The 13,820-nt window shown below is 35.7% G+C and overlaps 1 protein-coding gene across 6 annotated transcripts in view; it reads left to right on the top strand.

Moving 5' to 3' along the window:
* NRXN1 (neurexin 1) overlaps nucleotides 1-13,820 on the top strand; it is a 728,802-nt gene that overhangs the window by 323,854 nt on the left and 391,128 nt on the right. For 3 of the 6 annotated variants that reach the window (XM_075147344.1, XM_075147343.1, XM_075147342.1), the window contains one exon: nucleotides 1,121-1,147. The exons of the other annotated variants lie outside the window; for them this stretch is intronic. In XM_075147344.1, the coding sequence (XP_075003445.1) occupies nucleotides 1,121-1,147 (27 nt within the window). The remainder of the gene's footprint in view (nucleotides 1-1,120; nucleotides 1,148-13,820) is intronic. 6 annotated transcript variants of the gene reach the window in all.

The raw sequence follows: 13,820 nt of genomic DNA, 5'->3' as shown, positions 1-13,820 counted from the left end.
TCCCCTCTAGCGTCCAGCCGGGGCTCCTGCAGGCTGCGGGGCGGCGCGGAGCCTCCCTCCCGCGGGAGCCCTTTCTGTAAAAGGGGATGTGCAGGTGCTGCTCCTTGGCTGTTTGCAACCACTTTTCTGATGCGGTTGACGACACATGACAAACTCAGCTATATGGAAACAAAATCTAGGTTTGATGGTATATATGTTCCTCAAAGGTATAAACCAGGAGCGGCTGTACAAACCAAGTAGCGTGGCATAGATTTTTTTACAGTAATAAATGCAGGTAGCCCAGTAGAGGATCCTGCTACAGATCAGGTCGTTCTCTTTATATACAAAACACCACCCTCTGTCAGCTTTTGCCTACTTCTGTAGTTCAAGAAAGCAAATAAATGCATACCCTAGCAATAGTCTTTCTTCCTCCAACACCCCTCCTTTTTTATTTCTTTTTTTCTCTTTTTTCTTTTTTTTTTCTTTTTTTCCCCCCTTTTGTTTTTTTAAGTCAGGCAAGGAAATAACCTGAAAATAGACAGGATTCTCTACTTATCGGTATTTATAAGTATTTTCTGTATATTAATGTAGCTTTAAATGTAGTCACTGTTCATTTAGAACAATTTATACATTAAGAAAATGTAAACCCACAAAACCCTATTTATAGGCCTGGGGAGTGAGCTTTGTATTTTACTACTTAGTTTTTGAAGATCAGCCTTTGAGGTATACTATACATAAGTTGTCCAAGATGTCTGATTGTGGCCTGGCTTGCTCTATGACCCATTGTGACGGAGCACTTTCTAATTGCATTGAGAGAAATTACCTGTTCTTTCACAGATGGGGAGAAAGTTGCAGCCTGCCTCAGTTAAGCATCTTTGACATTTAATCCTGATTTTTCACTTAGATTTGTCACCATGTAGCTTTGTTTGAAATTGGCCATTTTTACCCTATTTGTCGTTTCTATTTATAAAGATTTATCGCAGTATATCTGGGTTATAACAGTATGTAAAGACTGATGATATGGAGTGGCCATATTTGCATGTGTCTGTCCCCGGAAGGGTGGACTGTGATTTTATTGGATGTCTGCAGCTGTTACCTTGAAGGATAAATTTTCATTTTTCATCTATTCTTCCCCATCTAGACTGTATCAGGATTAACTGTAATTCCAGTAAGTGCCTATTCAAACTTTTTAAAATGTTATTCCACCATTATAAAATATGCAAACTAGATGAAAAAGATTGTGGACAGCTTGCAAGCGTTTGATAATTTATTAATGAAATGTGATGATTAATTATCGTTGTGTAAAAAGTCATCATATACTCTAGCATATATATTTTGTCCTTCCCATAGGAAATAACTTTTAACTAGAATATTAAAAAAGGAAGTATTCTACAGGTTGTAAACATACATAGAGGAAATGGTACCTGTAGTACTGTATTATTCTAGATGGGCTATTTTATTCACGGTAGCCATAGAATTTTTGAACCAGCATTTCTGATAAGGTGTCACACATTTTCCCCCATGTCCTCCTTCTAGTTTTGACATTTTACCTCCAATTTGTGGTGAGACTGTTGGAACATAATCGTCCATAGTACAAGAATTTCTATTTTATAATCCTCCTAGACAATTAACTGTATTTACCGGCTGCTTATAACACAATTGGTTTTGCTAAATCTTTGTTTTATGGAAATGTAATACATTACAATAAGGACATTATTAAGTCTGAAATAACCATATTTCTATGATGATTTTTTACACTCTAATCATGTAAGAAACCTTAAATTGAACAATTTTTCTCTGTGATATGCATGTTTATGAAACAGAGGGAAACATTTGCCAGATGAATGGACTAAATTTTAACTTCTCTGATATTATTTGGATTAAGAGGCTATATTCTGAAAGGAGAAAAAGGACTGTGATTTTATTTTGAGTCTATGGAATTCCTGAATGGTGTCAACAAAATTATTGATAGTAAGTATGGTAGATTTGAGTTTTGAGTTGTTTTTTCTTTCCCTTCCTAACAGGTTTTGCAGGCCAGAAGACTGGCTTTGTGCAAACAGAAATAAAGCTAAACAAAAAACTGCATAGGTAGAATTTGTAGTTGTTAATAGTTTCCCAAAAGACATTAACATAACATCCCATAGTAGTTTTATAGTCCACAAAGAAAAATAGGGAACTGCAGCTATTTATAATGTGTCATCTGCTAATAGATTTTGTAATGAATAACTTTACAAGACAAAAATACAGCATTTGTATTAAAAAGCAAAATTTTCTTGGGGCAAGTTTTTAATCTAAACCATACTTAAATCCAGACAGACACTTCATTACAGTAAAGGAAATGCTTGCAGGTACCAAGGCATAAAGATAGCTTCCTCATATTTTTTTTTTTAAAAAAAAAAAAAAGAAATAAAATCATTCAGTTATAATAACAAATATTTCCACTTGCTAAAAATGTCCGTTGTCGATTGCCAAAGTGTGTAAGATCATGAAAAATCTCAGAAACATTTTTTTGGTCTCTTACAGGACACTATTTTTTGATCATGATGAAGACCCGATTAGAAAAAGATTTCTAAGTATGAGACAAGCAGCTTTTTGAGCCTCATTACTTTTTTGAGTAATGAGTTTGCCTGCTGCTGGTAAATTCCTTTTTCCTTAGGAAAAGCAATATTGCTTTTTTCTTAACTTCCTTAATAAAATTAGAAAATCCCTCTGAAAAGGGAATTACTAACATAGAAAAAAAATCAGTAATAAAGCCACAATACAATAGGTGTTTTGGTTTTTTAATCTCTTTTGGACAAAATGAGGTGTCATAAAAATAAATTAAAATTATTTCAAGGTTCCATTTTTAAGCAAGTTTTGGAGAGAACCTGCATATAGAGAGTAAGTAATAAGCTCCAATTAGAGGATTGTAAACAGGAGAAATATATGTACTGAATTGAATTAGCAGTTATGAGTTCTTCTTGGTCTCATACGGAAGCAGCATAACCTCTGTACAAAATATCCTTGGTATCAAATACTCATAAGTTATTTTTCTTTACAGTTTGTTTATAGCCTTTTTGTTATTAGAAATGAACTTTCATGATTAGTTCCACCTCCCTTTGGTGCTTGTGTACTGAACAGATTTTTGTGAGCTTTCAGTGTGGTAAGTACTACAATGCTTTCTTATCAGCACTCGCTGTAGTTTTTCAACAACCAGATAATGTTTCATGAGGAATTTCTGTGTTTTAATTTTTAGATTATGAAGAATTATTGCTCTAAGCAGTCCTTAGAAGATGCTTGCTTATTAGACAATATAATGGATTGTAGTGGAACACACACAATTCATTTCAAAGCAACAGCATCCAGAACTTGAGTCTTAATTTGCTAAACACTATAATAGTTCAGTGCTTATCTTTTTGGGTCTTCTGAGAGCTGGATGTATATCAATCCTGTTTTTATTTTGATAGAAGTAAATCTGGTTTTCATGTTTGAGAAACTTTTTTCAGATTTTCCCATTTCTTGCTTAGAATTGCTTAGAAATTAGTCATCTTAATATAATTTCACCGTTGGGACTGAAATACTATGTATTATAGCTAGACTAGTAACAGAGTTAAGGTCAGGATGAAGCTATCTCGTTTGAATTTGGAGAGACAGCTTTAAAGAAAATGTAAAACCAAAAATAAACAAAAATTGGTGTTTTGCTTGAGGGGAGAAAAGGAAAATATGAATATAAGCACCTTATTTCCTTCAATGAATTACAAACCTAGTGAATAAAATATTGCACCTCCTCTTCCAGTTTTCCCTTGGGTGCAGCCTGAAGCCTGTCTTCTGCTCACTGCAGATCAAATGGCCAACTGTTGGCTGGTCAGAGCTGAGATTTTGATAGCAATTTGTTCTACACTTTGTCACGTCTTCACCTTTAGCTAATGTCCTGTGTTGCAGAAGAGGTGGCATTTTGTGGTCTTCCTTGTTTGAAATACAGACTTTTTTAAAATTCCAAAATGTTAATCAGATGTCAGGTCGCTGCTGAGCTTGTCTCAGTAACAATATTATGGAGACTGTTCACTTCATGCCATTTTTATGGAACTGAGTGGCAAATAAAGTCAAACTATTTTTATTTTGTACAAGTTTAGAAGATTGGTATCTTTATAAAACCTTACACCACTAGAAATTCTGTCTTATGTCAATCAGAAAATACCATTGCTGAAATGTTGGTTTTGTACATCCTTAAATCACTTCATTGTGTTCTGCAGACCTGCAAATTTACAAAACAAAATTGTCTGTCAGGCAGTGAAATAAATGGTCTTTTTAAACTGCAGGTACATTTAGGTCAATGTTGAGGCTGACATCAGGAGAAAGGGGAAAACTTACGTTATGAACAGAAATGACTACTGTGGTTTCAGTATTAGTTTTCATAGATTAAGGAATTCATTTAAAAATAAGACTGAGGTGAACGATGTTGGTTCAAATAACATGAATGTGCAGCATTTCTTGGCACTAGTCATTTTGTAAAAAGAACTGTAAGTTGATTGCTTATACATTATGTACAAAATTGATGACCTAATCCTTAAAAATTGCCTAGGGAGAAATGCTAATAAAATAAAATAAAATTAAATTAAATTTTTTAAATTTTTTAAATTTTTTTTTTTCCTTTTCAGAGAGGGAAGTAGCTGTTACCTTTTAATTGCAGACTGTAAAGCATAAATTATAAACATCAGTGAATCCTATTGAATTGAATGGGATTTTTCCCTAGTATTTCTTAGAGACAGAACTTCATCCCACAAAATTTATATGGCAGATTGATAACAGTTTTGAATGACTTGTGAACAAATACAAGTGTGCTGTATTTCCGTATTTTTCACTGCTGCAATGTTAAGAGCTACTATCTTGACTTAATTTAAATCCTCTCTTTTTCCAGTTTTAATGCTTCCAAACACTAGCATCTGAAAATTTCCAAGTACCTGTAACTCTAGAGGCTCCTGGGTTTTATGTGCAATACAATTTTTTCACAAGCATGTGCACTCTTACATGTTATTTTGTCTTTTGTGGGGTTTTTTTTGCATTGCTATCATTTCTGAAAAATAGTCTACATTTTATCAGTCAGCGAAGTAGGACTATAGGATTTTTATTAATTGATACATTGTACAAATAGTGATGTTAACTGATAACTGGTAAAAAGCTAGCTCTCATTTCTGAATCTGATACTTTTGTTCAATATGAAAAGATACAGGATAATTTTTTTTTTAATGCTGCTGTGAAAGATTGCTTAACTAGTGGCATGTTGGTCGCGAGTGATTTAGGTCAGTTCTCTGGTATACAGTTTTGCTTCTGTAGGCAATAATTCATAGAGTAATCCCACTGAATTCAGTTATACTCAAATGTAGGACTGTCATAAGAAATGCATAAGAATTTCAGAATGTTAGGAAGCAGGGAGCAGAGAGTACTGTGGCGGTATACGTGTATACTGTTCCCCAGGGAATGTATCAACCGGCTTTGCTAGCTGGGTGTCCACCTTTCAGAATTAGGAACAATTTCCTGTTCTTTCAGGCTTTTCTGTTGGTCCTTCCAGTGAAGTGCCCCTTCACTTGTATTTGCATGCACCCGTCCTTCTGTGTCTACCTAGTTTTTCATCCATTCTCTATATCCTTTTTTTTTTTCCTCTCATTTTATTTTCTCATTCTGTTTCATTTCTCTGTTTTTCCCTATAATCCTTAATCTCTTTCCCTTGTTTTTTACGTCCGTCCTTCTAAAACTTTGCTTTTCTGCAGATGTGCACAAATGATTAAATTAAATTATTCTGTTTGGAATATGTAACATCTGTTACTGAAGCGTTTTCTTCTTGTCAAGATATCCTACAAATCCAGAGCATGACAAGGATCTATCTCAGATTATTGGTAAATAACAGGAGAATTATGTGAACGTTCTTGAAGAACCAACAATGGTGTTCAATTACAGTATATTTAGAGTTTGCACATAGATTTTAAGCAGCAAGAAGCTTAAATGAAGACTATACATCCTTTTGAAAATAAAAATGCATTCTGTTGCCAAGTCCACAGTCTTCAGCTGTGCTCTTATGGATATTGCAAAATCTACTGTGATGAGCAAATCACCAATACATTTCCATGTATTAACTTCTCACTATCTGGTGAAAAGAATGAATAGAATATATTATTTGCTCCTTTTCTGTTCTTGTTAGCAGTAGAAAATCATTAAAATGATACAATATTGTAGCTCCCCTCAAAATGTAAGATTTTGTTTTCTTACAGGGTGCTTATGGATTGTGTGAGGTGGCTTTGATCTTTTTCTCATTCAGTATGGCTGACAGCCTGCTAAAGATACGCAAAAGAGCTTTACCATAGAGGACGGACACATAGCAGATCAGCAGGGTACTTCCACTGCAAGTTCAGTCAGTGACTCCCCTCTCTTTGGGGTATAAGGTTTGAAATAATTAGAAATAATTCTTTTAAAGCTTTGGCTATACTTTGCAGATTTAGAACGCAGGGTCATTGGATTCCTTCTCATTCAGCAATATCACTTTAAAGACCCCTTTTCACATGATTTCCTGAAAAATGGAGTCTGCCACTGTGCAACAAAACTGAAAACATACGTGGCCCTTTTCAGCCAAGTTCTGATTACGACCTACTAGTTGCTAATAGAACCATCACTGGAATCTAATCAAGGGAAACAGGTTGAAAGACAGACAAAAAAGGAAAACTGCTGCTTTACTCAGAGCCTGTCTCACTGGAGTCCTTAGTGCTTAGTCCTGAAGCTGCACTAACACCATCCTGTATCTGTGTTTCAGGCACTCTGTTGTGAAGTTGAAAACAGCTAGGCTAGGAAAAAAGTTCAGGTTTGAAAGTAAAATAGCCTGTATAAACATAGTCAAGAGGACTAAAGTAGTTAAGGGACAGCCCGTAATTTATTCTGTATAGCCACAGAAACCAGTTAGGAGAGATCCTTCTGATTCCTCACTCTTTGTTAAATATAGGGTGAAAAGAAATGTTGCTGCACAGAGTTATGCCATGTAAGCCCATCATATTAATTGGCTTTACTGGAGGTGTGATGGCAAAACCATTCACCTCTTCCTGCAGTCTACTTGCCCACCTGCTCTGGAGAAAAGTATAGCTGTTTCCCTTCACTTGTAACCTGCTTCTGCTCTTTGGGAGCACGTAGGGCAAGGTCTATGTCTTGACTTCTTTTATGAAAAGTCATAAATACGCAGTAGGCTTTTCCAAGATGCTGATAGATGTTAACACTCAAAAACATTTCTGAAAAAGTAATCTCTTCTCCTTGAATGGTAGGAGTGACTTAGCTGAGAACGCAAAGGGAATCAGCAGGGCCATTGCTGATCATTTTTCAAATGCTCCGTATACCATTCCTTGGGATTTGTGCTGCAAACCACAGAATTTCATCTGTGTCTTAAAAATAATTCTTAAAAATTCTGTCATTTACTTTAAAGTTGTGTTCTTCTAACTCTCTTTCTGTCTGCTGGTCCTGCTCTTGCATTGCCTATTGCTTTGCTGCCAGCATAAATGTTCAAGCGTCCATGTGGTGAATTTGACTAAAGAAGTGACCCATTAACAAAATTGTTAATTTTAACTTGCTGCAGTTTTCTGAGCAGTTTTATCACATGACACATATGGACACCTGCTGTAGAATAAAACAGGAGAGGGGGGAGACAGGAATGGTCTGGAGACAGTAGAAAAACAACCTCTGGTAGAGAGAGTGGATTACTTTTTTCAGCAATGCAGACTTATGCTGTCCCAAAGTGAATTCATCGGGTCTACATCTAAGCAAGAACATCCTGGAAAAATATATGTTATTGACAGGAAGACAGAAACATCACTCCTTGAGATGTGGAATGCTTAATCTGTATCAGTCAAGAAAGAGATATTTCAGACATCTGAAGTGAAATGCTGGAAGGGTTTCTGGGTGAATGTCTACATCTGCAGTTACATACATCACAACTATTTTCCTTCTCTCCTGAATTTGGCCCATAAACCAAGTCGTAAGTTGAATCTAGAAAATATTTGAGGTCCAGTTTTAGGGGGTTTCAAGCTTGAGGAAAAGCCATTGAGTATCAAGAAGAGGATACATATTAGGAGATGCCAGCTGAGGGGATGCTTTGCTTTTCGATCGTTCACATAAGATAACAAAAGTTAGCAATCTGTTTTGTGTTGTGGCTTTTTGTGAAATTTCATATGCATGTAATTTGGCTTGAGAGAGGATTCTAAGAAGCTAACAGTGAAGGTATATTGGACTTCTGAGTGTGAGCTCTCCCTCTTAACGAGTGATTAAAAAAAAAAAAAAAATCAGTCTTGTGATATACTGATTTCTCAGCTAAAAGGTATGCTTTGGTAAACACAGAAATCTTGCAGGGAAATACTCGTGTTATCTAAAAGGCAGCCATTTTTACCCCTTCCTTATCCCATTGTAGTTGTTAAGAGAAAAAAAATTAAAAACTTGAACTAATGAAGGACATATGAAAATTTGAATCAACTAACTAATTGTAAAGAAATCTTGAGAAGAGTCTTGCACATGTATAATTTGTCAATACCAGTGGTGAGGCACCCATAAGTTCCCCTCTAACTCAGGCCTGAACCCGCTTAGCTAGGCCGTGGGAGAGAATTATCATATTAACACACCAAACAAAAGCTCAAAACCTTCATCAAAGTGAAAATAGGTGCTTTAGATTTGCTGGCTGAACATTTAAGGGTCTATCATATTTACTTTCTCCCTACTGACAAAGCTTTCAAGGTCGGCTACTGGGGATTGAAGGCTTCGCACTATCAGTGCTTCCAGCCTACATGAAGGACAGCAATAAAGTTTATTTATGTGCCTGCATTCTACTTGCTGCTTATAAAACCTCATCTGTGTTTGCTTTTTCTTAGCTAGCAGACGGGAAAATTGCCATTAGTCTTCTGGCAGACTGTCAATAAAATATCATTTCGAGTTCTCTTACTAGAAAACAGATGTTTTTCTTTTTTGTGTGTATGCATCTTTCCTTTCTTTTCACTCTTTTCATCCATCTTATTTTTATCTTTTTAAGTCCCACATTCTACTTATGGTACTTTAAAGATATAACTGATTGAACAGGGGCCTCAGTAATCAAATATATAATAGTAGTATATCTGTGGCTTTCTCAAGGCACAGTGGTGTGCTCTGCAACAGCCAAACACAGTAAAAAAGGCAACAGTAAAAGCTTAAGCATATGGTTATTTAAGTGAATTTGAAAATTCATACAATAAGGATAGTTGCCGTAATTGGTGGTGAAAAAATCATTAGGTATACATTCAGATAAAGACTTGCTTTTTTAGCACTACCATGTAAGTGTTTTCAGCAGCTTCTTTAAGATTGCTGAAAAGTAGTAGACTTTCCAGTTGTGATATTTCAGTGTATGGTTCAATTGTACAAGGCCAGGTATAGATAGTTTTCAATTTAGTGTATATATGGGGCTATATGAGCAGGTCCATGGTGTGGATATATTTGAGCTGGCTCTGAGCATTGGTATGCTGCCAAGGTGTTACCAGCAGAGCCCAAGGGCATAGTGTGGAGTTGACTGAAGTTGTTCCCCCTGAAACTTCAGCCTGACTCTTAAAGGGCAGTGGGGAGCAGGAGATCCTCCAAAATACTAAATGTGACAAGAGGACTCCTGGAAGATAAGAAAGCAAAGATTGCTGCAAGCATGTAACCTCTCATTTTACCAATAGGGACAAAGCACCCCCTTAGGACGTGCTAGATCTATAAGAATAGATTATCTTGAATTAATGAATCCTGATTTATATGCAAGGGACTTGTGTGTGTCCAGCTCATGCTGGTCCTGTCAGATCTTTCATAAAAGGACTTTTCAGAAGAAGTAGACTAGGCCTTTCTACTATTTTAATGGGAAGAAGCAGTAGAAAGTAAGTTTTTAATGTATAGCAGGTCTTAAATTTCTCTTATTTTATTTTTATGTTTTTCTCAGTTTTTGAGAAACAAGATGACTTAATCGCATTTCAGGACTGGTGATTTAAATTATGCTCACAATTTTTTTCATGACAGAAAGTGGGTGTTACAATCTAATCTTGTGGGGATATTGAGGAGTGATGTTCTAATCAGTAGTAGCAAAGCAATTGAATACTATTTTCTTCTGCAGAAGAATATATAAAAGCTAATGTAACGTCATTCCTATTAGTGAACTGGCCTGCAGTGGCAGTCATTTCACAGTAAAGCTCTGCTACCAACCAGGAATCTCTACTGACATATTCATAAATGACTGAGAGAAGAAGAGGAACACTGGGATGATAGTATTTGCAGATGCAATGAGATATTTAGGAAAATCAAATGAAATGCTGGTTTTCTGACGGGTTTCAAAATGCTGAATGACTGGATAGTAAAATGATAGGTAGAATTAAATTTCAATAGGTACAAAGTAATTCATACATAAAAAACTAACCTTAATTATGCAAGTACAGCAATGGAGTCTGTTAGCACTGAGCTGAAGAAATTGTGCAGTCATTGTAGATAGCTCCTATAAAACAGTTCAGTGCTTAGAAGTGACCAGAAATCCCAAAGGATGTTAGTAGCTGTGGGGAAAGGAAGCAAGACCAGAACAGAAAACAGCATTATGGTATCGTGCAGTCATTGTTTATCCACATCTTGAATCCTGCATGTGTTTTTAGTTCCTGTTCCTCATGATGAACTTAAATAGGGAAAACACAGTGCACTGCAACAGGGAGGATTCCAAGTATGGATTGGCTTTCCTACATGGAGGAGCTAGGCAAGCTAGGGAAAAAAAAAGATACCTGAGAGAATATGAGTATATTTTTATAAACATATGATTATACAACCATAAGAAGCATCAAGAAGTTAATAAGTAGGAGGAAATTGAAATACATCAAGGACTTTCTGTGATAAGGCAGTTTCTGTAGTTCTGGTAGTCTCTAATATGTTAGTCACTGGAAGCTGTGACTCTGTTAGAGTAGTAATTACTCTACAGTGGCCCTGCTTTTCTTAGCTGCTGTTGAAAGCACAGTGCTGGGCTAGCAAAGTCTTACCTGGCAAGGCCACACTTACGTTCCCAAAAAGAATTTTTTTTTTTTTATGGAACAAAAGTTTGTCATTGGTATTAAAGTTGATGATCTAGATGCATCCTTAGCTCATTAAAAAGAAAATCATTGTTAGCATTCAATATTAAGAAAAAATAACAGTAACTCAGCACTGCTCAGTTGATAATGCTTCTAAATTTATACTCAGATTGGAAATACTACCAGGCTTCACGTATAAATACTTTTATTCACTTTTCACATTATTCCTCATTTCTTTCTTAGGACTCTCTGTTTCTAAGAAATAATGCTGTTGTGGTGCTCATTTTTTGATACTTTTGTGGAAAACATTTAGAAGTGCTTATAAATGAAAATTCTATAGAGAAATAATGTAGTCTTTCTATTAGAGGGTTATGGTTTGAAGAGTTTTTTTCAGGTGATAGAAACTTAGTTTTTTTCCCAAATAAATCTGTCTAAAAAGATATGAAAACCATTAATAGTTTAGTTCAGAAAGCATTTAAGTATACTAAGAACATGCATAGGACTTTTTCGGAATACGATGCCTTACTGAATCAATGCTGCTGTGCTTATGTCCAGAACTTTTCAAGGAAAACCAAACAAATTGCCATCTCTCTGCAGGTAGATGCTGCTTTTCTGGTCAACACATCACATCATTGAGCCATCATTCTGTCCTAATATATACTTGTAAAGAATTCATATAGCAAGTGTTAGGGTTTTTTTTAATGAAATGGATATACACAGATAAGAGATAAGGGAGAGTGAAATTTGAATGGAATGTTTGGTTCTCACTAACACGGCCAGTGAGCATTGCAATAGGCCTAACATATGTTGAGGTGAATTGCCAAGTTTCTGTCTGTCCCTCTCATATTAATAGATATTATCAATAGAACACTTCTACATTATAAAAAACTGCAACCAACTTCAGCGAGAGTCAGATAAGATCCTATTTTTCAGTTTGATGTGATTAGGAGAACCAAGCTGCTTAGGGAAAGCTGGACTACCTCTTCTTCAATCAGAGAAAGAAAGAAAAAAAGGAGGAAAAAAAAGGTGTACCAAACTAAAATTTTGGTTAAACTAAGATTATTCTGATACATTTATACATTTGTAGTGCTTGAAGTCTGGAATAAATTCCTGCTAAGCAATTATCTTACTCCTTAAGCATTAAGGTCAGTGGGATCTGATTATAGACAGTAGTGAACAGTACATGGGTGTAGAGCCTTTGTCTGTCTTTTCCGTATGTAGCTCTCTAATGCAAAAGTAGAGTTCTCTGCCTATTTGCATAAATACAAGTTCACAGACCTGGTTTTCTGAGCCATCTGTGGCATTTTGGTGGCCCCCTCCTTTACTGCATCTGCAGAAAATATTGTGTAAGTATGTACTAGTTTTAGCTGTATGACTGTTTCAAAAAGGTGGGCTATTTTATCATTGCTTCACTTCTCTGCAGCAAGTCATCATTTCGTAAGTTCAATCTTGATGAAGTCTAGCAAGCAGTTAGCTACCATATTAATGTTGTAAGAACAGTAATTCATTTTTCAGTGTGCTTTTTTTGAAGAGCTAATAGTGTTAAAAACATCTACCCAGTGCATGTCACTGATGAGCAGTTTCTTATATTAAAAACACTTACTCTGTACCTAGCACATTTTGCATTTGTGTCTATTAAAATGCATGAAACATCTATCATAACATTTTAAGCACTCAGTAGCTTATTACTGGAACCACATAACTGCTTCCTTATTATCTCTTCTTGACAATGACTTTAATGAATTATATTCAGGTAGTTGTTAAAATTTCCATCCAAGCACATTTCATTTTTGGATGACATGTCAAGAGGTTAACTTATGCTCCCTTCCAGCTGATTTCTAGGCCTCAATCCATCAGACAAGTCACTTCAAAGGAGATATTACTCTGTTGAGTTGAGACATCAAGATAAAGTTGGCTTTCTGAGATGCAGTCCCCTTTGGGAAGTGTGCAAAGAATTCTTCAGCAGTTATTTGTCTAGGCAGTACCGAAGCAACAAGACAGAAGATGAAGACCAAGACATGGAATGAGAAAAAGCTATTAAAGAAAAGAGGGTGGTTAATGTAGCTTACACTAATTTTTTGTATTATTTCTCATTCATTTTATATTCTGTGAGATTTTCCTCTACGGAGTGAAGCGCATGTATGTAGAAATAACATTTCATTCGTTAAAAGTTCCTCTCCATCTCTGAACGTTAAGTCTTTTCTCACTAATAGTAAAATCTGTCTGGAAAAGAAAGACCAAATAGGTAAGTCAACAATTCCATCTTTCACTCACATGCCATGAACTGTTTACGTGTGACTTGTGGAAATTGGATCAGAAACGAAGAGTAACAAGCATAGATAATATGCTCACTATCATCTAAGGAATTCTAGTTTTACAAAAATTTGAGCACTATAATTGTTGAGAATAGGTGAAAATTACCTGTTACATTTGTGTTGGGGTTACTGTTATACTTTGAATTATCCATTCAGTTTTTGCTAAGTAACATTTCAGCAGCTTGAAAGCAAACATGCTGTTTCCTAGGAGGGAACAACATAGATGTACACCATGAGATCTCAGGGGAAGAAGTATTCTTGCATCTCCAGCTAACGTTTTGCATGTGATAGAAGACACTTAGGAAGTCAGTTGACAAGCTAATCAGCTATGAATAAAAGCAGCACTAGCTAGAAAAGACTACAGCGTGGATTCTTGATTTCCTAAAATTACATAAACCAAGATACAGAGCGCACCTTAAGAAAGTGCAAGTAGGAACTTCTTTCAAGAAGCTTACTTGTTTTTTTCAATCACAAAATTGTT

This window comes from Calonectris borealis, chromosome 3, assembly GCF_964195595.1.
Source record: "Calonectris borealis chromosome 3, bCalBor7.hap1.2, whole genome shotgun sequence".
In the NCBI taxonomy this organism is placed as follows: domain Eukaryota; kingdom Metazoa; phylum Chordata; class Aves; order Procellariiformes; family Procellariidae; genus Calonectris; species Calonectris borealis.
Note: the sequence above shows the minus strand (reverse complement) of the source record. Positions and strands in the feature narration are given on the sequence as shown.